The sequence below is a fragment of the Oncorhynchus tshawytscha genome, unplaced genomic scaffold, assembly GCF_018296145.1.
Source record: "Oncorhynchus tshawytscha isolate Ot180627B unplaced genomic scaffold, Otsh_v2.0 Un_contig_4972_pilon_pilon, whole genome shotgun sequence".
Taxonomy (NCBI): Eukaryota; Metazoa; Chordata; class Actinopteri; order Salmoniformes; family Salmonidae; genus Oncorhynchus; species Oncorhynchus tshawytscha.
Genome location: NW_024609780.1, coordinates 361,608 through 386,055, shown reverse-complemented (window position 1 = coordinate 386,055; position 24,448 = coordinate 361,608). Strand labels below are relative to the sequence as shown.

Below are 24,448 nucleotides of genomic sequence, written 5' to 3'. Positions count from 1 at the left end.
GAATGCATGTCCAACAGTCTTGAAGGAGTTCCCACATATGCTGAGCACTTGTTGGCTGCTTTTCCTTCACTCTGCGGTCCCATTCATCCCAAACTAATTAAACTCCATTGAGATCGGGTGATTGTGGAGGCCAGGTCATCTGATGCAGCACTCCATCACCTCCTCCTTGTTCAAATAGCCCTTACACAGCCTGGAGATGTGTTGGGCTATTGTCCTACTGAAAAAAAAACGATAGTCCCAATAAGTGAAAACCAGGTGGGATGGCGTATCGCTGCAGAATGCTGTGGTAGCCATGCTGGTTAAGTGTGCCATGAATTCTAAATACATCACTGACAGTGTCACCAGCAAAAGCACCCCCACACCATCACACCTCCCCACTTCACAGTGGGAACCACACATGCAGAGATCATCCGTTCACCTACTCTGCATCTCAGAAAGACATGGCAGTTGGAACCAAAAATCTCAAATTTGGACTCATCAGACCAAACGACAGATTTCCACTGGTCTAATGTCCACTGCTCATATTTCTTGGCCCAAGAAAGTCTCTTCTTATTATTGGTGTCCTTTAGTAGTGGTTTCTTTGCAGCAATTCGACCATGAAGGACTGATTCACACAGTCTCCTCTGAACAGTTGATGTTAAGATGTGTTTCTTACTTGAAGTCTGTGAAGCATTTATTTGGGCTGCAATCTGAGGTGCAGTTACTGTAACTAATGACCTCTACAGTAGAGGGAACTCTGGGTCTTCCTTTCCTGTGGCGGTCCTCATGAGAGACAGTTTCATCATAGCGCTTGATGGTTTTTGCAGCTGAACTTTCAAAGTTCTTACATTTTCCAGATTGACTGACCTTCATGTCTTAAAGTAATGATGCACTGTCATTCCTATTTGCTTATTTCAGCTGTTCTTGCCATAATATGGACTTGGTATTGTACCAAATAGGGCTATCTTCTGCATACCACCACTACCTTGTCACAGCACAACTGATTGGCTCAAATGCATTAAGAAGGACAGAAATTCCACAAGTTAACTTTTAACAAGGCACACCTGTTAATTGAAATGCATTCTAGATGATTACCTCATGAAGCTGGTTGAGAGAATGCCAAGAGTGTGCAAAGCTGTCGTCAAGGTAATAAACATAAAAAAAATTAAAAAATGTTTTATTTCACCTTTATTTAACCAGGTAGACTAGTTGAGAACAAGTTCTCATTTACAACAGTGACCTGGCGGGTGGGTACTTTGAAGAAATGCAAATATAAAATATATTTTGATTTGTTTAACACTTTTTTGGTTACTACATTATTCCATATGTGTTATTTCATAGTTTTGATGTCTTCACTATTATTCTACAATGTAGAAAATAGACGTGTCCAAACATCTGACTGGTACTGTACTTAGTTAATCATGGTTGGGACAGGAGATATTGGCCTCGATGACACAGTTCATTTGTCCCATGCATGATCTCAGCTGAGGTGGAGGCTTACAGCCCCAAATAAATACACAGGTGGATCGACAGTCAGGACACACAGAAATAATTGATTTAATGGAACAAATTGTGTATATTCGGTACAACAGCACCCTCTAGTGTTGACTCATTAACATGTCGTTTCTAGTCTATTATCTAGTTATGCCCTCATGGCTAGCTTGACACGAAACAGCATCCTTGTTGAGACACAGCAAATAACACTAACTCAATTCTATTTAGTTGTCACAGAAATCTCTTGAAAACGTCTCCCAGTGCTATCAATATATACCGCGCAAAAAAAGCTCTTTGTGCACTAGCTGCTATTGCAGAATGGTAAAATGATCCACATTCTGACCACCACTACAAGAAGTCCTCTTTATGCGGTTGATCCATTCGATCCTTCACCCACTCAGTAAAGAGATGACTGGAAATAGAGGGACCGATGACCCGGACACTGAGCTCCTTCTGCACGTACAGAACGTCCTCATAAATGCTGTTCACCTCAGCACAGATTTGCAGCAGCCTCTTTCTCTCACGCAGGTCCTGCCTTCTGTAGTCTATAGTGTGGATTCTCAGGGTTGACTGCCACACAGCGACCAAATCAGTCAGCTCTGATATGGTCAGTTGGACTTCAGAGAGACCCTTGCTGTCGCGGCGCCCTCTCAGTGATATCAGAGTCAGGTCGGCCACATCATTGTCACCGAACACAGCTGACACACCGTGGTTCCTAAAACATTGGTCAAACTGGTCTTTAGAAAATCTCTGAATGTAAAGAAATATGTTTGTGTCCACCCACGTGGACTCCTCTTCCATGTCAACATCACCACCTGAGCTGACCTTGGAAGTTCCTGCTGCCACTGGGCTTGGCAGAGATTGATCATGGCTTGACGGAGCGATGTACTTCTCTAATGTGTGACTGCTGCTGATGACCTTGGATTCCCCACCCCCTGATGCCATGGAGCTCAGAGAAGGATCAGAGCTTGACAGAGCTGCCCTGCGGTGCTTTTCCAAGGATTGATTTATTGTAGAAGCCCCACTCCCTCCTGCCACAGAGCTTGACAGAGAATGATCAGTGCTTGATGGAGCTGCCCTGTTCTTCTTCTCCCAGGTGTAACGGCTGACCCGGAAGTCCACCTCAGCACCATCACCAGATCTGACCCTGGAAGACCTACTCTCTGCTACCACAGAGCTCAGGGAATGATCATGGCTTGATGGAGATGGAGCTCTGTGCTTTTCCCAGGCATGACTGCTGCTGACCTGGGATACCCCATTCCCTGCTGCCACTGAGGTCAGGGAGTAACCAGAGCTCGATGGAGCCCCATGCTTCTCCCCTGGGTGACTGCTGCTGACCTGGGATACCCCTTTCCCTGCTGCCACTGAGGTCAGGGAGTAACCAGAGCTCGATGGAGCCCCATGCTTCTCCCCTGGGTGACTGCTGCTGACCTGGGATACCCCATTCCCTGCTGCCACTGAGGTCAGGGAGTAACCAGAGCTCAATGGAGTCCCGTGCTTCTCCCCTGGGTGACTGCTGCTGACCTGGGATACCCCTTTCCCTGCTGCCACTGAGGTCAGGGAGTAACCAGAGCTCAATGGAGCCACGTGCTTCTCCCCTGGGTGACTGCTGCTGCTGGCAGTGGCCCGCTGGAGCAGGTCCTCTCTCAGGTCCCTGATGGCAGAGAAGGGTCCCTCCACTGAAGCTTTACCCTCCTGGCTGGGTAGAAGGCAGATCCTCACTGATCTGTGAGCAGACTGCAAGCTTTGGATCACGGTCTCCTGCTGTTCCTCGTCACCGCAGATTGACAGGTCCACTTTAGCGTTCACGTAGAACAACACCTATGGCATGATGGATATAGGATCAGTCAGTATGTGTAGTGGACTGTGTGCTACTGTTCCTTCCATGCTGGAATAGAAACATTTACTGTATTGATTTACTGTTGATTGATCTGATTGCTCGACTGCACTCACGTCTTGGGTGAATCTGAATACAGTGATAGGGTAGTCTTGAGGGAACTCCTTGTCACACATTATCTGCTTCTTTCTGATTACCATCTCAGCATCTGTTACAATACATTTTTTGTTATGATCTATAGGCATATATGTAACAAAACTACATCCCAGCTAAGAACACTTTTGTTACAGTATTTCTGTTACCTCTGGTGTTTTCAAATGTAACAAAAGCCACCCCCTTGAAGCTGGTCGGGTACTTGATGTTTTCTACATCTCCTCCGTGGCTTCTGGAGCTCTGGAAGTGAATAACCAGTTTGTCTGCCATGCGGCTGCTGGACAGTGTGTCTGGTACACCAGAGACCACGACTGTCCTGTTCTCCTCTGAGAGGTTCATCACCTAGAATGAATGGTATGCAAATAAACCATGGTCATGTGGAGGTTTAGCCTATCTAAAAGATACCAATAATTCAGATTGTAAAACGTATCTCTTGTTAAAATGTATTATCTCTGACCTTATAATGCTGTGGATGTTAAAACAAATAACCAACGACTCTTGAATGGTTTTAAGGGTGTGTTCATAAATTCACTCTGGAGTGTCTGATTGGGTGTTCATAAATTCACTCTGGAGTGTCTGATTGGGTGTTCATAAATTCACTCTGGAGTGTCTGATTGGGTGTTCATAAATTCACTCTGGAGTGTCTGATTGGGTGTTCATAAATTCACTCTGGAGTGTCTGATTGGGTGTTCATAAATTCACTCTGGAGTGTCTGATTGGGTGTTCATAAATTCACACTGGAGTGTCTGATTGGGTGTTCATAAATTCACACTGGAGTGTCTGATTGGGTGTTCATAAATTCACTCTGGAGTGTCTGATTGGGTGTTCATAAATTCACTCTGGAGTGTCTGATTGGGTGTTCATAAATTCACTCTGGAGTGTCCGATTGGCCTCTGGGCGTTCGTAAATCCAGAGTGTTTCGCTCTCTGCCCGTTTAGAGCCACACTGGAGGCTCTGGTCAGGAGTGGGGTTGATCTGAGTGTTCTGACCTCACAATGGCTGTCACGCACCCAAGCTAACTGGCTAAAGTTAGCTAGCTTGCTAGCTACGTCCAGACAAGAATTAGGGAACGCCTCACTCTGACCATTTTACTCACCTTAGAAGAGCTGGTTAGGCTGTTGTAATGTTATCTAGAGCATTGGTGACTGTAACTGTGCTGCTGGCAACATTTTTTTTAGCCGACGTTGACTGACACCGGTCATATTTAACCGGTGTTGAGCGTTCGTTCTGGCACTCGGACGAGAGTGCTCTGAAATCGGAGAGATAGCCAGAGTGAATTTACGAACGCACCCTAAATCATGCCATAACTTAGCAGAAAACTGGATCTATCATGCATGAAGTAGAACTTACCCGTTTCAGTTTAAACAACACTAATTTCAACTCAGAGCGAGTTGTAGTATATGTCGACTGCCATTGACAATATGAAAACCAAACGCATTTACCTTGTTTCGGTTTTGATGTGTGAATCGGAGTAGAATGCCTGATCTAAGGTCAGCTGAGCATTTCTGCTTTATGGATTTCAGGTGGATACGCGGATGCTAGACCTGCGTCTACTCAACAATTATAGACATACTGATGCAGAGTTCAAAACAACTGGGATCTCTAAAAATACCAGGTCAAATCATGAGGTCAGTGATCTTGTTTTAAACGCACTGAAGTCCCAGTTCCCAGTTGTTTTGATCGCTGCATAACAAGATAATTACAGGTCTCTCCGCCCACCGCGGGCTGTCTAGCTCCCGCCTATCCGTTCTGTGGATTGGTGGAAACGCAAACGCCTCCGAGCCAACTACGGCAACACACAGTCACCACCTCCGCACCAAGAATAACGTTTATTCCGTTGCGTTTGTTTAAGCTGTTTATCCCGCTTATACCACAGTTTTCAAAGAAAACAATACTAAGTACATATTTACCGGTAGAAATAAAATTGGTTTCGTTTATATTTTCATTTATATAAGCGAATTCATACTTTCTCATATGTTGGTTGCTAGAGACGCGACCCAGTCGTTCGTCCTTATGCTCCGTTTGCCATAACGTTACTACCTCTTGTTTGCCAGCCAGCTACGACAAACACAATCACAGAATAACAGCAAAGTAACTTCTTATCCGTTCTCAACTCATTAAGATACATCCATAACAATGAGCTGATAATGCCCGACACAGTTATACAAGTTTTCCTTCTCGTGAACACTGACTGTTTCGAGATCACATTGCATATAAAACACGACGCTAGAAGCTATCAAACCTGCCAATATGACAACTGAACAAATAAATAAATAATTGTTACTGAAAACCGCTGGTCAATACTAGAAACATGTGGGAGGATTTGACAGAGAAGTTAATGTTCATCACTCACCAGGTCATCAGATGCTCCAAACAAATGTATCTTCGCCAGCTAAGTTTATTTTCTCGTTGGACCTGCGTTTACAATGTATTCACTTTCAGTTTGTGTAGTTGTTGGTTTAGCGTTCTGTAACCTTGTAGCAAGTATGGTCAACATGTGTAAGCGCACATCTCCATACAAATTCTATTTGCTAGATGCGCGAAACAATGAACATACGCCACCTACTGGAGGAAGACAGATTTTCCGCCGAGTTGAGCATCTGGGGTAGTGAAAAAGCAATAATAACAAGTCCACCAGTGGGCACTGTCGCTCCAATCTTGAAATTCGATTCATACTATCGGCACAAGAAACAAAAATATATCACAGATTCTCCTTGTAGGATGACAACCACAATCTTGAAGGTAGCGTTTTTCTGGGGCTTTTATATGTTACGTTGGATGATGATATCATATGGAGAACAAACCATGTTAAATTCAATGTTTATACAAGAACACAATTACTGTAGCTAATATGATAAATTATACAGGTAACTGCCAAAATAATGAAAACACTTTAAAGTAAATGAGGGATACAAAGTATATTGAAAGCTGGTGCTTCCACACAGGTGTGGTTTAATTAACATCCCATCATGCTAAAGTGGATAAAAATGCTGGGTGGGTCATTATTTTGGTAACCATGGCTATGCCTCCTTAGGATGACAATGTCCCCATGCACAAGTGGTCACGGAATGGTTTGATGAGCATGAAAAACGATCTAAACCATATGCCATGGCCGTCTGTCACCAGATAGCGACCAAATTGAACACTTATGGGAGATTCTGGAGAAGTGAATGAAACAGCATTTTCCACCATCAAACAAAACACCACATTTTGGAATAATGGTGTTGCATCCCTCCGACAGAGTTCGACACTTGTATAATCTATGCCGAGGTGCATTGAAGCAGTTCTGGCTCACGGTGGCCCAACACCCTATGAAGACACTATGTTGGCAGTTACCTGTATGGTGGTAAATGAAGCAAGCAGAAAGAATCTCATATTTTGTCAAACGACAGGAGTGTTGTTGGAATGACCAAGCACATGGTTTTGGTGTAAACATTTATTGGTTTCAAACAGAAATAAAAACATGTTGCACCAGCAGACTGGACATCTCTCCTGAATCCACCACCAACCACCATCTTAAATAGACATTTGTTTGGGTGTGATGGGGGTTGGGGTGTGTTGTGAATAATGCACACTTTTCCAGTGACCCTTCTGATAGGATACGAACGGTAAAACAAACTAAACATGAAAGGAATTTGGCCTGGCCACCCTATATAGTGCACTACTTTTGACCAGGGCCCATAGGGAATAGGGTGCCATTTGATACATAACCAGGGAATGGGTGGACTGAACAGAGAGGGTTGGAGGAGGTTGGTGAGAAGGACATTCATTTTAGAATAGCTCAAATAGAATAAACCATCAATGAGATGCACCACGGTTCTTCTCATCTTTTCCTTAAAAACGATAAACCACTATCAAAACAAACATTTCTCCCTTGTGCCAGTGCAAATATACCATTTACTGTGTAGAAAAGTGAGAATAATTTAGCTACCATATCAGTGATGATTCATTGTGAAAGAAATTGGTGGGTCAGAGTTTATACAAATGGAATTGGATGGGGTGTCTTTAGGGGTGTTGGGGAGAGGGATGGATAGTGGCACCCGAGCCCAGTTAGAAGGCACCATTCTGTTGGCCTATGTTCCAAATGGAACCCTATTCTCTAGATAGTGCACTACTTTAGACCAGGTCCCATAGGGCTCATAAGACCACAGCCCTATGGGACCTAAGTAGTGCACTATATAGGGAAATAGGGTGCCATTTGAGACACATCTTGTTCTAGAAGACTAATCTTCTGTTGTAGTAGCACACCAACTGGCTAACGGGAGACTGACTCTACGGGCCGAATCCTAACTTGATATTATACGCCGGCACAACTCAGGCTTTCGTGTAAATCAACGGGATATTTTAAACTGAAATCTGGAGTTATCCGTTGCAGATCAACATCAGAATCCGGCCCAAAGAGAGACACTCTTGTCCAATGAGAGACACTCTTGTCCAATGAGAGACACTCTTGTCCAATGAGAGACACTCTTGTCCAATGAGAGACACTCTTGTCCAATGAGAGACACTCTTGTCCAATGAGAGACACTCTTGTCCAATGAGAGACACTCTTGTCCAATGAGAGACACTCTTGTCCAATGAGAGACACTCTTGTCCAATGAGAGACACTCTTGTCCAATGAGAGACACTCTTGTCCAATGAGAGACACTCTTGTCCAATGAGAGACACTCTTGTCCAATGAGAGACACTCTTGTCCAATGAGAGACACTCTTGTCCAATGAGAGACACTCTTGTCCAATGAGAGACACTCTTGTCCAATGAGAGACACTCTTGTCCAATGAGAGACACTTGGTATATTATTGTAATGAACGAGTACAACCCTGCTTTGGGTGTTCTGACTGCAGCTTTTAACAAACATAAAACGAAATAAAACATGCTGCTTCCTTGACCATGTTCTGTCTGCAAATAAAATATGACACTTTAGGAACTTCATTCCTGTTTTTCTGTCTGTGTCTTTGTGTTTCAACATTGGTGTGTTGTCAGATCCTTTTTTACACATTTTCATCTCAAAAAGTAGAGAACGTTCCAAAGGCATTAACACATTCCCAGAAAGCCTCTACAACTCAAGTGAAAAAGCTGTTAGGTAATGCCAACCGAGTGATACTCCATCAGTCTGTCTGTCAGTCCGGTGGGGAGTGGAGACTAGTGAGTGATGCTTGCAGAAGAGGGGTGTCTGATTGGTTGGCCGATGGCAGCAGTGGAGGTGGGGTGGAGGGGCCATGGCGAGGGCCCGTGACCGGCAGCCCCTCATAGTAGCCCGTGGGAGCCCCTAGAACAACCTCTCAGGGGCCCTAGTAACATATCACCCCACCCTGCTATTGAGAGGTGGTCCTCTCCAGGTTGGCTGGCTACAGCACCCCACCCTGCTATTGAGAGGTGGTCCTCTCCTGGTTGGCTGGCTACAGCACCCCACCCTGCTATTGAGAGGTGGTCCTCTCCTGGTTGGCTGGCTACAGCACCCCACCCTGCTATTGAGAGGTGGTCCTCTCCTGGTTGGCTGGCTACAGCACCCCACCCTGCTATTGAGAGGTGGTCCTCTCCTGGTTGTGAAACTCATCAGAGTGTCTCTTGCTAGTTCTGAGTTTGAACGTGGTGGTAAGAAGGGGCCCAGGGCCGGCAGGGCCACTGTGTCTGAGCAAGGCGTTCTGAGCTGCGTACCTGGAGGGAAACACAGCCAGGATGGTGTAGGTGGACGCCAGGTCGTTATGGTTACTACTGGGGGGTTTGGAACAGGAAGTAGTGTCAGTGTTTGTGTCACCGTTGTTACCGTCCCCCCCAGCCCCACAGTGCTTCAGCAGAGTTTCACCAGACTGGTGTTGGTGCTGTTGGGTCTCAGACAACCACTTGATCATGGCCCCTCCTCTGTACAGTTCCCCCAGGAGAGAGTCTGCCTCCGTACGACTGATGCCCTCTGGTAGCTCCAGCACCTCCAGGACTCCACCGTTCACTGCACAGAGAGAGAATTGATTGATTAACCAGGCCAGTTATTGACAACATGATCTTTTACCACTTAGTGCATGGAGACCAACAGAAGCTGTTCATCTCTAGTGGCAACAGGGACGACATTTAGTTTAGCTGTTTTTGGGGAGTAATTGTGGACCAATAAACACTACTAGAGTGATTTCAATACGGATCATTTTTCCTTCTAAAATAAAATCTTGCTGTGTGGAATCCAATCCAGTATGTGAGAGAATTATTATATTCCCAACACCTAGGTACACCAGTTCATTTATTTAGCCAGGTGTGAATTCTGCCTAGTCTATAAATTCTTCTTCTTACATGAACAAATACACTCGCGTATGGTCCTTCAGTGCACAGCAAGTGGTTTATAATGAGAATATATACACACATTCAGTACCAGTCAAACGTCTCTAACACACCGACTCATTCAAGGGTTTTTCTTTATTTTTTACTATTTTCTACATTGTAGAATAATAGTGAAGACATCAAAACTGTGACACACATATAGAATCATGTAGTTACCAAAAAAAGTGTTAAATCAAAATGCATGTTATATTCGAGATACTTCAAAGTAGCCACCCTTTGCCTTGATGACAGCTTTGCACACTCTTGGCATTCTCTCAACCAGCTTCATGAGGTCGACACCTGGAATGCATTTCAATTAACAGGTGTGCCTTGTTGAAAGTTACATTTGTGGAATTTCTTTCCTTCTTAATGCGTTTGAGCCAATCAGATTTGTTGTGACATGGTCGGGGTGGGTATACAGAAGATAGCCCTATTTGGTAAAATACCAAGTTTATATTATGGCAAGAACAGCTGAAATAAGCAAAGAGCAACAACAGTCCATCATTACTTTAAGACATGAAGGTCAGCCAATAAAGAAAACACTTGCTTGGTCCAGGAAACATGAGCTATGAACATTACCCAAACTGGAGATGTCTGGTCTTTGAGACGTAGAGTAGGTGAACGGATGATCTCCACATGTGTGGTTCCCACCATGAAGATGGTCGTGTGATGGTGCTTGGCTAGTGACACTGTCTGTGATTTATTTAGAATTCAATGTACACTCAACCAGCATGGCTACGACAGCATTATACAGCGATACGCCATCCCATCTGGGTTTGTGATTAGTGGGACTACAATTTGTTTTCCTACAGGACAATGACCCAACACACCTCCAGGCTGTGTATGGGCTATTTGACCAAGAATGAGAGTGATGAGGCCTCCACAATCACCCAACCTCAACCCAATTGAGATGGTTTGGGATGAGTCGGACCGCAGAGTGAAGGAAAAGCAGCCAACAAGTGCTCAGTATATGTGGGAACTCCTTCTAGACTGTTGGAAAAGCATTCCTCATGTAGCTGGTTGAGAGAATGCCAAGAGTGTGCAAAGCTGTCATCAAGGCAAAGCGTGGCTACTTTGACGAGTCTAAAATCTATTTTGGTTACTACATGATTCAATGTGTTATTTCAGTTGATGTCTTTACTATTATTCTACAATATAGAAAATAGTCAAAATAAAGAAAAACCCTTGAATGAGTAGGTGTGTCCAAAACTTTTGACAGGTACTGTATATATATTTTTTAATTAGGTTGTTTATAAATATTATATTAGAAAAAATATTGTTCTCAGACTCAAGTGTGATGATCAACAGGAATCCATACACAGACCATTATTATTTATACTCCAAAATAAATAAACGGGACTAAACAGGGTTACATAATCTAATCGCACATACAGGGTTTTTTTCTGGATCAAAACGGGGCTTAGGTGGTGGGTGTGGCTATGGGCTTGGCCAACGGTGTGGTCACCAACTTACATTTGAGGCTGTCCTATTGGCCTGAGTGACAAAATGTTGTTTAAAAGCTAATTTCCTGCAATTCAACACATTTTGCCAAGGCTTCTGCTATCTGAATGACAAACTAAATGAAAAAACAATGGGGGCCTCAAGCCATGACAAAACTCCTGAATGAATCATTTAAAAAAAATGTATCCTCGTCTAGCTTTTAATTAGGTTATTATTAGTTCTCAAAGACGATATTATTTAAAAATATATAGGTCCATTATATGTTCTATGTGCCTAATATCTGGTTTTAGTAGTTTGATGTGGAACTGACAGCGTTTTAGAAAAATGAAATCTTATAAAAATCTGATCACCCCAGACCGGTGCATCATAGCCAATCAAAGCTACAGTAGGCATTTATGCAAATAAACCATTTGCCACATGGGCCTGTCATCATTCACTATGAACTGGACTGTGTGTTTACAGGCAGTAAGGCCTGTCATCATTCACTATGAACTGGACTGTGTGTTTACAGGCAGTAGGGCCTGTCATCATTCACTATGAACTGGACTGTGTGTTTACAGGCAGTAGGGCCTGTCATCATTCACTATGAACTGGACTGTGTGTTTACAGGCAGTAGGGCCTGTCATCATTCACTATGAACTGGACTGTGTGTTTACAGGCAGTAGGGCCTGTCATCATTCACTATGAACTGGACTGTGTGTTTACAGGCAGTAGGGCCTGTCATCATTCACTATGAACTGAACTGTGTGTTTACAGGCAGTAGCAACAGTGCGACTTCTGACCATTAGAAAGCATTTGCCAAAAGCCACAGAATACAGCTGAATGGATACATGCTAATATGTAAATACCACAGGAGTCCTCTTACAACCGGGAACGTCACGGTCCTATTGATCAAACCACCATGAACAGGTAGGCTCTCTCCCTGCCTAAGATCAACGACTAAGGTCTCTCCTCTCTATTACCTGGGTCACCTACACTAAGATCTGATGATAATGACTTCCTAGGTGGTGGTCTCCTCCCTCGCCCCCCATGATGCCGGATTCCCATTGGGCCCTGAGGGAAAAGGAAAAGGAGGCAGACATGTTGACTGGACTGAGATTTTGTCTACTTTTTTCATATTTTAATCTTACATTATCATGTCACAGATTTGGTACATTTTGTCATATGAAACAAGCTCCTTTGTCAAGTGTGTGTGTGTGTGTTCTGAGGACTCACGTGGTGGTGGTTGGGGATCATGTGGTGTGTGTGTGTGTTCTGAGGACTCACGTGGTGGTGGTCATGGGGGTGGTGTGTGGTGTGTGTGTTCAGGACTCACGTGTGGTGGTTGGGGATGTGTGTGTGTTCTGAGGACTCACGTGGTGGTGGTTGGGGATCATGTGGTGTGTGTTCTGAGGACTCACGTGGTGGTGGTTGGGGATCATGTGGTGTGTGTTCTGAGGACTCACGTGGTGGTGGTGGTTGGGGATCATGTGGTGTGTGTGTGTGTTCTGAGGACTCACGTGGTGGTGGTTGGGGATCATGTGGTGTGTGCCATGGATCAGTGGAGGCCTGATGGCAGGGTTGTACTGGAGGGGTTGACCCAGCAATGGGTATCTGCCGTCCACTGCCTGCCCTGGGCCGAAGGGTCTGGGGAACTGGGTCATTATGGGGATGGGGGTGAGGCCGGCCGAGCGGAGGTTCTTTATGGAGGTGAGTTGGTGGGTTGGGGCTTGGGGCTGGGCTGGAGGCGTGCTGGGGCAGCCCAGCTGGGGACTGTTCTATAGGACAGAGGCAAAAAAGGAGGGACAGGGAGGTGGGGGTCAGAGGGGACATAGAAACCCTTATATAATATAGTCCATCAGAGGGAAAGTGTATCCCTAGTTCAAAGAGATGGGCCTGAGCAAGATGCTCGGAGTCGCTTATCTTGATAACACAATGAGCAGTTTTTTGGGATGCAAGATGTGTAGATCAGTCATCCTGCCCCCCCTCCCAGGCTGATCCTGCCCCCCCTCCCAGGCTGATCCTGCCCCCTCTCCCAGGCTGATCCTGCCCTCTCTCCCAGGCTGATCCTGCCCTCTCTCCCAGGCTGATCCTGCCCTCTCTCCCAGGCTGATCCTGCCCTCTCTCCCAGTTGTCTAGTTGTTCTGAGTAGTTACCTGTGAGTTGTCTAGTTGTTCTAAGTAGTTACCTGTTAGTTGTCTAGTTGTTCTAAGTAGTTACCTGTTAGTTGTCTAGTTGTTCTAAGTAGTTACCTGTTAGTTGTCTAGTTGTTCTGAGTAGTTACCTGTTAGTTGTCTAGTTGTTCTGAGTAGTTACCTGTGAGTTGTCTAGTTGTTCTGAGTAGTTACATGTGAGTTGTCTAGTTGTTCTGAGTAGTTACCTGTTAGTTGTCTAGTTGTTCTGAGTAGTTACCTGTGAGTTGTTTAGTTGTTCTGAGGACCTCTGGCTGCGTGTGTGATCCAGACTGTAGTATCTGTTGTGTTTCCACTGTGGAGGGGAGTGGGCTGTGGGCTGGTGGTTAGGGGGCAGGGTCAGCTGCATCATCACCATCCCACCACTGTGAGGACCGGGGAGCACACCTACACACAGTTACAACAACAACCTCAAAATCACAGCTTCATTGTCAAAGGAACGTTTCCGTCCTCGGATGGATAGGACACACGAGGCAGGAAAACCATTTCAATGGTTTCAAATGTCATACTTAAGGGTCTTTCAAAGCGAACGCTATCTATTGTAGTATGTGTGTGATCCCGGGGGGAATTGAACCCACGACCTTGGTGTTGCTGAGAGGTAATGTTACCTGAGCACTGCTGTCCTGGTAGCTGCTGGGTTCCACATGGAGACGAAGCCCGGGGAAACTGCATCTGCTCTGCCCCAGCAGGAGGTAAGAAACCCATCGATGGACTGTGGAGACACTTGCTTAGTCAATATATTTATGGAGCTCTATGAGGCATCAATTAAAAGACATTGAGAGCACCAGCAGCCAACAACTTTATATTTACTCTCAAAGTCTCCCTTAAAGAGCCCCAACACAATGTTTCAGAAATAGTCTTGTATTAAAGGTAGGTTCATGATCTCTGATTAACGGTGACAGTCCATGAGAAAAACTAACATGTCATTCATTTCCTCTTTATGACCTGAATCACTCTGTCATCAGACTGAAGGATGACATTACAGCTGCCTGGTACTGTACCCATAGGGCTCTGGTTAAAAGTAGTGCACTATATAGGGAATAGGGTTTTATTTGGGACACTTAATAACACTGACAGTACTGATGCTGTGGGGCGGAATAGAGGAACCAGTACAACAGGGAGGAAGTCAATTTCAGCTCAGTGGAGTCTGTTAGTAGGGCAGTCTGGAGGTCACTTTCAGCTCCGGGGAGTTTGCTAGTAGGGCAGTCTGGAGGTCACTTTCAGCTCAGTGGAGTCTGTTAGTAGGGCAGTCTGGAGATCACTTTCAGCTCAGTGGAGTCTGTTAGTAGGGCAGTCTGGAGATCACTTTCAGCTCAGAGGAGTCTGTTAGTAGGGCAGTCTGGAGATCACTTTCAGCTCAGTGGAGTCTGTTAGTAGGGCAGTCTGGAGATCACTTTCAGCTCAGAGGAGTCTGTTAGTAGGGCAGTCTGGAGATCACTTTCAGCTCAGTTAGTAGGGCAGTCTGGAGTCACTTTCAGCTCAGTGGAGTCTGTTAGTAGGGCAGTCTGGAGGTCACTTTCAGCTCAGTGGAGTTTGTTAGTAGGGCAGTCTGGAGATCACTTTCAGCTCAGTGGAGTTTGTTAGTAGGGCAGTCTGGAGATCACTTTCAGCTCAGTGGAGTTTGTTAGTAGGGCAGTCTGGAGATCACTTTCAGCTCAGTGGAGTTTGTTAGTAGGGCAGTCTGGAGATCACTTTCAGCTCAGTGGAGTCTGTTAGTAGGGCAGTCTGGAGATCACTTTCAGCTCAGAGGAGTCTGTTAGTAGGGCAGTCTGGAGATCACTTTCAGCTCAGTGGAGTTTGTTAGTAGGGCAGTCTGGAGATCACTTTCAGCTCAGTGGAGTTTGTTAGTAGGGCAGTCTGGAGGTCACTTTCAGCTCAGAGGAGTCTGTTAGTAGGGCAGTCTGGAGGATGATTTATAAGGCTGATGAACAGGTGCAGTGCAGCCCAGTCTTAATAGTACACCTCAGCTTCCATGAGGACCGGTTTCTACACCGGCAATAACTCCCTTCATCAACCACACTATAGGAGAACTATGGCCCTGGGGGGGAACGGGGGGGGGGGGCCTCTATAGAGTCTAGCTACTATAATGGACTGTTGTAAATGGGTGTTGGCAGTTTGGTTGGTACATCGGTATCTGCGCCACTTTCATCAACGTTGAACTACTTAGGAATATGAAACAGTCCCAGATTACAGACCTAACACTTAGACTATTTAATACACAGTCCATCTTCCTACTGTCAACAACAGAACAGCTCAGTTCCTACCTCATGGTGCTGTGTTGATTTGGGGGCATGACACTGTAGTAAACCTGCATGCCTGACATGGCCATGGGAGCTTGGCTTGGATGGCTCTGGATCATCATGGGCTGTTGACATGCCTGCTGATGTGGAGGCATGTTCTGAGACCCCTGGGGCATTGATACCTGCACCACACACACAGACCATATGGAAAAACAGGGTTAAGCAGGAGTATTTATTTTTTTACATTTACAATTGATACAGACATCTGATGTCGGATCCCTTTCAAATCTCTTTTCAATTCAATCCTCAAATGATTTAACATTTCAGAGTTCGGTTGATCTAATTATAAGATGTTCACAAGAGCAAGATAGAAGATCAAACCACGTCAAAGCAAAAGGACAAATCCATTTTTTTCTTTATTTAAAAAACAAAAACAGTTTAATAATGACAAGCCAATAAGAACGTACCTGATAAGACGGCATTGAAGGGTACTGGACCATGAAGGCCGTCATGTGATTTCCCATATTGCTGTGCTGCTGGTTGTTCACCAGGTTCTGATGCTGAGGGCCTTGGGGCTGATTTGGCATCACAGCGTGGTAACCTTCAGTAACATTAGGACGTTATAATTCACTTCTATTGAAATAATCTAGTGAGATGTAGAACATTTCAATTCATTGTTTTTAAACAAAATGGTGACATTAATTCTATTCACAACGACTATGAATGAATGAGCCCAAGTGAAATGAGAAACATATTTAATATGCCTCTGTTGTCTTGGGAGATGATCTCTCTTTACTTGTATTAGAATTAAGCAATAAGGCCCGAGGGGGTGTGGTATGTGGCCAATATACCACAGCTAAGGGCTGTTCTTACGCACGACGCAACGCGGAGTGCCTGGATACAGCCCTTAGCCGTGGTATATTGGCCATATAACACAAACCCCAGGTGCCTTATTGCTATAAAGTTATAAACTGGTTACCAACGTAATTAGAGCAGTAAAAATACATGTTTTGTCATCCCTGTGGTAAACTGTCTGATATACAACGGCTGTTAGCCAATCAGCATTCAGGGCTCGAACCACCCAGTTTATGATACCCATTACAATGTAGAAGACATCTAAAACATAGCGAAAATCATACAATATTGATTCCAAGGAAGGAAGAGCGTAGTGAGAAAAAAACAGCGAAAACAAAGACTAATACATAAGCAAATTACAAAAACAGACGACGCAAAATAGAAAAACAGTGGTCTCTCTAGCAACGCCAAAAGGGCGGTCTCTCTAGCAACGCCAAAAGGGCGGTCTCTCTAGCAACGCCAAAAGGGCGGTCTCTCTAGCAACGCCAAAAGGGCGGTCTCTCTAGCAACGCCAAAAGGGCGGTCTCTCTAGCAACGCCAAAAGGGCGGTCTCTCTAGCAACGCCAAAAGGGCGGTCTCTCTATGCAACTCTCTAGCCAAAAGGGCGCCAAAAGGGCGTCTCTCTATGCAACGCCAAAAGGGCGGTCTCTCTCCAAACGCCAAAAGGGCGGTCTCTCTAGCAACGCCAAAAGGGCGGTCTCTCTAGCAACGCCAAAAGGGCGGTCTCTCTAGCAACGCCAAAAGGGCGGTCTCTCTAGCAACGCCAAAAGGGCGGTCTCTCTAGCAACGCCAAAAGGGCGGTCTCTCTAGCAACGCCAAAAGGGCGGTCTCTCTAGCAACGCCAAAAAGGACGGTCTCTCATGCAACGCCAAAAGGGCGGTCTCTCTAGCAAAGTCAAAACGGTGCTGGAAATAGTAGTGCTTGTTCCATAGTGGACAGCTGAATGTCAAGGTTACAGCCTGCTGCTTCTCACGGAGAAATCCAGGGACCGCATTAGTCGTCGTCGTTCTTTTGTAAAAAAAAAAGGTGACTGGAACATTCTTTAGCCCCAATCAGGAAAAGTGGAACAAGACGAGACCAATAGACAATGAATGGTTTCATATGTGAAGGAGCGGGACACTATTTTGACCGCCCTCCAGTCTCTCTCCAGACCTCTGCTCACAAACCAACCATGAAATGACTCTCCCATTATATCCCCCACACACCATTCCACCTGAGCACACAGAGAACAGGATTGGATTGCCTTGGTACAGCAGGTGAAATAGGAAGTTGCTAACAGGTGCTTTATGTCTATTGTCAGTGTGCCTTTATGTTGTAATCTGCAGGACTGAACGGTTCCAAAAAGACACATTGTAATAACACAAATGATGACCCTGAAGGAACAGGAAGTCATCATCATTATGGCCGCTGGAGAAGAAGAGTTGAGGGGCTGAATAGAGACCGCTGGAGGAGAGAGACTGAAGAGAAGTGAGGGGCTGAAAATAGAGACCGCTGGAGGAGAGAGAGACTGAAGAGAAGTGAGGGGCTGAAAAAGAGACCGGTTCACTGTGAGAATCATAGAACTCTCAGACAGCATCCCGGCCCCGCATTCTGCCACTCCGCTTTCCAGGTCTTCATCACCAACACCTCTGTGTTCCAGTCCAGACTCCAGGTCTTCATCACCAACACCTCTGTGATCCAGTCCAGACTCCTGGTCTTCATCACCAACACCTCTGTGATCCAGTCCAGACTCCTGGTCTTCATCACCAACACCTCTGTGTTCCAGTCCAGACTCCAGGTCTTCATCACCAACACCTCTGTGATCCAGTCCAGACTCCAGGTCTTCATCACCAACACCTCTGTGATCCAGTCCAGACTCCTGGTCTTCATCACCAACACCTCTGTGATCCAGTCCAGACTCCTGGTCTTCATCACCAACACCTCTGTGTTCCAGTCCAGACTCCAGGTCTTCATCACCAACACCTCTGTGTTCCAGTCCAGACTCCAGGTCTTCATCACCAACACCTCTGTGATCCAGTCCAGACTCCAGACTTTCCCATCACCAACACCTCTGTGGTCCAGTGTGGCTGAGTTAAGAGTGTGGTGAGGTTGTAGGTTCAATTCCCACAAGCATCATTTATACTGAAGCCTTCAGCAAAACTGTTTAATTGCAGAAGCAACTTCCTTATGCAAGTGGTTTGTAAACAGTCATTATTTTCACTGTGTCTGGATATTCCACTGTTTATGCACTAGTAGACAGTATATAGCCTAATTTACACAAGAGATGCCTCCTAATTCCCCCGACAGACGATAGAGTAGCATTCCTCCACATTAAAGCCAGTAAAAAGGAGCTGTGGTGTGTTGAGGCAGGAGGCTGTAGACAACCAGTAAAACAGAGCTGTGTTGAGGCAGGAGGCTGTAGACAACCAGTAAAACAGAGCTGTGTTGAGGCAGGAGGCTGTAGATCACAACCAGTAAAACAGAGCTGTGTTGAGGCAGGAGGCTGTAGATAACAACCAGTAAAACAGAGCTGTGTTGAGGCAGGAGGCTGTAGATAACAACCAGTAAAACAGAGCTGTGTTGAGGCAGGAGGCTGTAGATAACAACCAGTAAAACAGAGCTGTGTTGAGGCAGGAGGCTGTAGACAACCAGTAAAACAGAGCTGTGTTGAGGCAGGAGGCTGTAGATAACAACCAGTAAAACAGAGCTGTGTTGAGGCAGGAGGCTGTAGATAACAACCAGTAAAACAGAGCTGTGTTGAGGCAGGAGGCTGTAGATAACAACCAGTAAAACAGAGCTGTGTTGAGGCAGGAGGCTGTAGATAACAACCAGTAAAACAGAGCTGTGTTGAGGCAGGAGGCTGTAGATAACAACCAGTAAAACAGAGCTGTGTTGAGGCAGGAGGCTGTAGATAACAACCAGTAAAACAGAGCTGTGTTGAGGCAGGAGGCTGTAGATAACAACCAGTAAAACAGAGCTGTGTTGAGGCAGGAGGCTGTAGATAACAACCAGTAAAACAGAGCTGTGTTGAGGCAGGAGGCTGTAGATAACAACCAGTAAAACAGAGCTGTGTTGAGGCAGGAGGCTGTAGATAACAACCAGTAAAACAGAGCTGTGTTGAGGCAGGAGGCTGTAGATAACAACCAGTAAAACAGAGCTGTGTTGAGGCAGGAGGCTGTAGATAACAACCAGTAAAACAGAGCTGTGTTGAGGCAGGAGGCTGTAGATAACAACCAGTAAAACAGAGCTGTGTTGAGGCAGGAGGCTGTAGATAACAACCAGTAAAACAGAGCTGTGTTGAGGCAGGAGGCTGTAGATAACAATTGTGTCCCCCCCAGGGTGCAGAGAAACAGAATACTGCAGCTCACTGGGAGACAGCTCAGTTAATCAAGACAAACACAGAGAGAGAGAGCAGTGTGTGTGTTTACCTGGCTGCTGGGGAAGAGGCTGGTTCTGGGGGCTGGTGTAGTGCACGGGGCTGACAGGGCGATAGTGCTGGTTGCAGTGGGAGTGGGGGTCCTGGGCTGGAGCACAGTAACATGTGTGCATCTACAGGAGAGGAAGGACAACGAGCAGACAAGAGTTTCTCTGGTCACCTTGGAATCTGAACACTTTTCTCAGAGCGGATCTGAGGTCAATCTAGATTGTGATCATCTCTGGATAATATCACTGATATTACTGAAGGAGACTGAGACCAACAAGTAGGTAGGAAGTAGACGATGCCATGAGATGGTGTGTTGACTGACCATGTGAGTGACTGTAACTGTTGTACCTGCTGTGGCATGTAGCCCTGCTGCTGCTGCATGACCGGCTGGCTCATAGGGTGTGCAGGGCCGGGGTAGGCCTGGGTTTGCCCCACCACAGGGGGCCCTGGAGGGGCCACCATGTAGCCAGTCTGCTGGTGCTGCAGGGGGGCCTGGAGCACCACAGGGCCCGAGGGGTACATGGCAGGGTGGGGGCCGCCGTTAGTGACGTCGCTGGACGCCTGGCGCACCACACTCATGTGGCTGAACTGGGCAGCCAGCCCTTCTTGCTGTGGGGAGAGAACAATGCTGAAAACAACATGTGTACTGTCTGGACAAGTCCTTTATAATGGTCCAATCCAATCAATCAACAGACAGGGCCAGAGGCAACGTGCATCAAGACCAGGGACGAAATCATTAGGGTCATATTTATTAGGGCACACCGTAGCAAAACATTTTGAAACAGAAAATGAATGTGTCTTATTGGAGCCAAGTTCTAGTCGTCTCTCCACGTTTCAATCAGTTTTCTACCGTTTGATGCCGAACACCACCCAGGGAACCCAAACTGGGTATTTATAGCACCAGAGTAGGCTACCTCAGTCTAGGTCATCTATGACAAGCTGTTCAGTGGCAGGAAATTGGAAGTTTAGCGTATCTACTCATGGATTATTCAACATCTGGTATTGAATTCATGATTACAAACCGTTAGTAATCAGCCATAGAGGGATGTGTTGGGTGAAAGCAGGTCAGGAAAGGAGGACAACAGAACGCGGCCCGATCCAGTCTACCCAACAGAACGCGGCCCGATCCAGTCTACCCAACAGAACGCGGCCCGATCCAGTCTACCCAACAGAACGCGGCCCGATCCAGTCTACCCAACAGAACGCGGCCCGATCCAGTCTACCCAACAGAACGCGGCCCGATCCAGTCTACCCAACAGAACGCGGCCAGATCCAGTCTACCCAACAGAACGCGCCCGATCCAGTCTACCCAACAGAACGCGGCCCGATCCAGTCTACCCAACAGAACGCGGCCCGATCCAGTCTACCCAACAGAACGCAGCCCGATCCAGTCTACCCAACAGAACGCGGCCCGATCCAGTCTACCCAACAGAACGCGGCCCGATCCAGTCTACCCAACAGAACGCGGCCCGATCCAGTCTACCCAACAGAACGCGGCCCGATCCAGTCTACCCAACAGAACGCGGCCCGATCCAGTCTACCCAACAGAACGCGGCCCGATCCAGTCTACCTAACAGAACGCAGCCCGATCCAGTCTACCCAACAGAACGCGGCCCGATCCAGTCTACCCAACAGAACGCGGCCCGATCCAGTCTACCCAACAGAACGCAGCCCGATCCAGTCTACCTAACAGGGCAATAGGGCTGTTTTATCTTACCTTTATTTAACCAGGCAAGTCAGTTAAGAACAAGTCAGTTAAGAACAAATTCTTATTTTACAATGACGGCCAACCCTCCTCTAACCTGGATGACAGGGCTAACAGGGTCACAGGACTAACTGGCTAACAGGGTCACAGGACTAACTGGCTAACAGGGTCACAGGGTCATGTTCTACCCAACTGGTTAACAGGGTCACAGGACTAACTGGGTAACTGGGTCACAGGACTAACTGGGTAACTGGGTCACAGGACTAACTGGGTAACTGGGTAACAGGACTAACTGGCTAACAGGACTAACTGGCTAACAGGGTCACAGGACTAACTGGCTAACAGGGTCACAGGACTAACTGGCTAACAGGGTCACAGGACTAACTGGCTAACAGGGTCACAGGACTAACTGGCTAACAGGGTCACAGGACTAACTGGCTAACAGGGTCACAGGACTAACTGGCTAACAGGGTCACAGGACTAACTGGCTAACTGGGTCACAGGACTAACTGGGTAACTGGGTCACAGGACTAACTGGCTAACAGGGTCACAGGACTAACTGGCTAACAGGGTCACAGGACTAACTGGCTAACAGGGTCACAGGACTAACTGGCTAACAGGGTCACAGGACTAACTGGGTAACAGGGTCACAGGACTAACTGGGTAACAGGGTCACTGGGACTAACTGGGTCACAGGACTAACTGGCTAACAGGGTCACAGGACTAACTGGCTAACAGGGTCACAGGACTAACTGGCTAACAGGGTCACAGGACTAACTGGCTAACAGGGTCACAGGACTAACTGGGTAACAGGGTCACAGGACTAACTGGGTCACAGGGTCACTGGCTAACAGGGTCACAGGACTAACTGGCTAACAGGGTCACAGGACTAACTGGCTAACAGGGTCACAGGACTAACTGGCTAACAGGGTCACAGGACTAACTGGCTAACAGGGTCACAGGACTAACTGGCTAACAGGGTCACAGGACTAACTGGCTAACAGGGTCACAGGACTAACTGGGTCACAGGGTCACAGGGCTAACAGGGTCACAGGACTAACTGGCTAACAGGGTCACAGGACTAACTGGCTAACAGGGTCACAGGACTAACTGGCTAACAGGGTCACAGGACTAACTGGCTAACAGGGTCACAGGACTAACTGGCTAACAGGGTCACAGGACTAACGGGGCCATGTTCAACCTAACCGAGTAACGGGGCCATGTTCAACCTAACCGAGTAACGGGGCCATGTTCAACCTAACCGAGTAACGGGGCCATGTTTCAACCTAACCGAGTAACGGGGCCATGCTTCAACCTAACCGGGTCATGTTCTACCCAACCGGGTCACGGGGTCATGTTCTACCCAACCGGGTCACAGGGTCATGTTCTACCCAACTGGGTCACGGGGTCATGTTCTACCCAACCGGGTCACGGGGTCATGTTCTACCCAACCGGGTCACGGGGTCATGTTCTACCCAACCGGGTCACGGGGTCATGTTCTACCCAACCGGGTCACGGGGTCATGTTCTACCCAACCGGGTCACGGGGTCATGTTCTACCCAACCGGGTCACGGGGTCATGTTCTACCCAACCGGGTCACGGGGTCATGTTCTACCCAACCGGGTCACGGGGTCATGTTCTACCCAACCGGGTCACGGGGTCATGTTCTACCCAACCGGGTCACGGGGTCATGTTCTACCCAACCGGGTCACGGGGTCATGTTCTACCCAACCGGGTCACGGGGTCATGTTCTACCCAACCGGGTCACGGGGTCATGTTCTACCCAACCGGGTCACGGGGTCATGTTCTACCCAACCGGGTCACGGGGTCATGTTCTACCCAACCGGGTCACGGGGTCATGTTCTACCCAACCGGGTCACGGGGTCATGTTCTACCCAACCGGGTCACGGGGTCATGTTCTACCCAACCGGGTCACGGGGTCATGTTCTACCCAACCGGGTCACGGGGTCATGTTCTACCCAACCGGGTCACGGGGTCATGTTCTACCCAACCGGGTCACGGGGTCATGTTCTACCCAACCGGGTCACGGGGTCATGTTCTACCCAACCGGGTCACGGGGTCATGTTCTACCCAACCGGGTCACGGGGTCATGTTCTACCCAACCGGGTCACGGGGTCATGTTCTACCCAACCGGGTCACGGGGTCATGTTCTACCCAACCGGGTCACGGGGTCATGTTCTACCCAACCGGGTCACGGGGTCATGTTCTACCCAACCGGGTCACGGGGTCATGTTCTACCCAACCGGGTCACGGGGTCATGTTCTACCCAACCGGGTCACGGGTCATGTTCTACCCAACCGGGTCACGGGGTCATGTTCTACCCAACCGGGTCACGGGGTCATGTTCTACCCAACTGGGTCACGGGGTCATGTTCTACCCAACTGGGTCACGGGGGTCATGTTCTACCCAACTGGGTCACGGGGTCATGTTCTACCCAACTGGGTCACGGGGTCATGTTCTACCCAACTGGGTCACAGGGTCATGTTCTACCCAACTGGGTCACAGGGTCATGTTCCACCTAACAGGGTCATGTTCTACCGAACAGGGTCATAGGGCAAACAGGGTCATGTTCCACCTAACAGGGTCATGTTCTACCGAACAGGGTCATAGGGCAAACAGGGTCATGTTCTACCCAACTGGGTCACAGGGCAAACAGGGTCATGTTCAACAAGCACTCAGTTGCAAGACATTTTGCAATAGAAAACAAGGTTCTGGGTTCCCATTGGATAAACTGCTGGTTTCAAATGTCTTCTGCCTAATGAACATGATCCAGGATCCTGCTGAACACTTCTTCAATCACAAAGTCTTCCCAGATAAAGATGG

The 24,448-nt window shown here is 47.1% G+C and overlaps 2 protein-coding genes across 19 annotated transcripts in view; both read right to left on the bottom strand.

Annotated features, from left to right (window-relative positions):
• Positions 1-1,511: 1,511 nt before the first annotated feature.
• On the bottom strand, positions 1,512-5,991 carry LOC112242156 (probable GPI-anchored adhesin-like protein PGA55). 4 transcript variants are annotated; one of them, XM_042318009.1, is made up of 5 exons: positions 4,906-5,213; positions 3,613-3,805; positions 3,427-3,518; positions 3,042-3,294; positions 1,512-2,948 (listed from the first exon to the last, which is right to left on the bottom strand). In XM_042318009.1, exons 2-5 carry the CDS (start codon positions 3,800-3,802, stop codon positions 1,822-1,824), a joined length of 1,662 nt encoding a protein of 553 aa, XP_042173943.1. In that variant the 5' UTR covers positions 3,803-3,805; positions 4,906-5,213; the 3' UTR covers positions 1,512-1,821. The 4 variants fall into 4 exon arrangements, with proteins under 4 accessions (XP_042173943.1, XP_042173941.1, XP_042173940.1 ...); XM_042318007.1 differs by lacking the exon at positions 4,906-5,213 and adding an exon at positions 5,817-5,991 and having other exon boundaries at positions 1,512-3,294; XM_042318006.1 differs by having other exon boundaries at positions 1,512-3,294; positions 4,906-5,212.
• Positions 5,992-7,857: 1,866 nt separating this feature from the next.
• LOC112238947 (R3H domain-containing protein 1-like) overlaps positions 7,858-24,448 on the bottom strand; it is a 59,262-nt gene continuing 42,671 nt past the window's right edge. For 13 of the 15 annotated variants that reach the window (XM_042317993.1, XM_042317995.1, XM_042317992.1 and 10 more), the window contains 9 exons: positions 20,248-20,508; positions 19,904-20,024; positions 16,109-16,242; positions 15,666-15,823; positions 14,010-14,113; positions 13,622-13,788; positions 12,730-12,987; positions 12,193-12,283; positions 7,858-9,410 (listed from right to left, as the gene is read on the bottom strand). In XM_042317993.1, the coding sequence (XP_042173927.1) occupies positions 8,983-9,410; positions 12,193-12,283; positions 12,730-12,987; positions 13,622-13,788; positions 14,010-14,113; positions 15,666-15,823; positions 16,109-16,242; positions 19,904-20,024; positions 20,248-20,508 (1,722 nt within the window). In that variant the 3' untranslated portion in view covers positions 7,858-8,982. The remainder of the gene's footprint in view (positions 9,411-12,192; positions 12,284-12,729; positions 12,988-13,621; positions 13,789-14,009; positions 14,114-15,665; positions 15,824-16,108; positions 16,243-19,903; positions 20,025-20,247; positions 20,509-24,448) is intronic. The other 2 variants (XM_042317997.1, XM_042318004.1) reach the window with 2 other exon arrangements.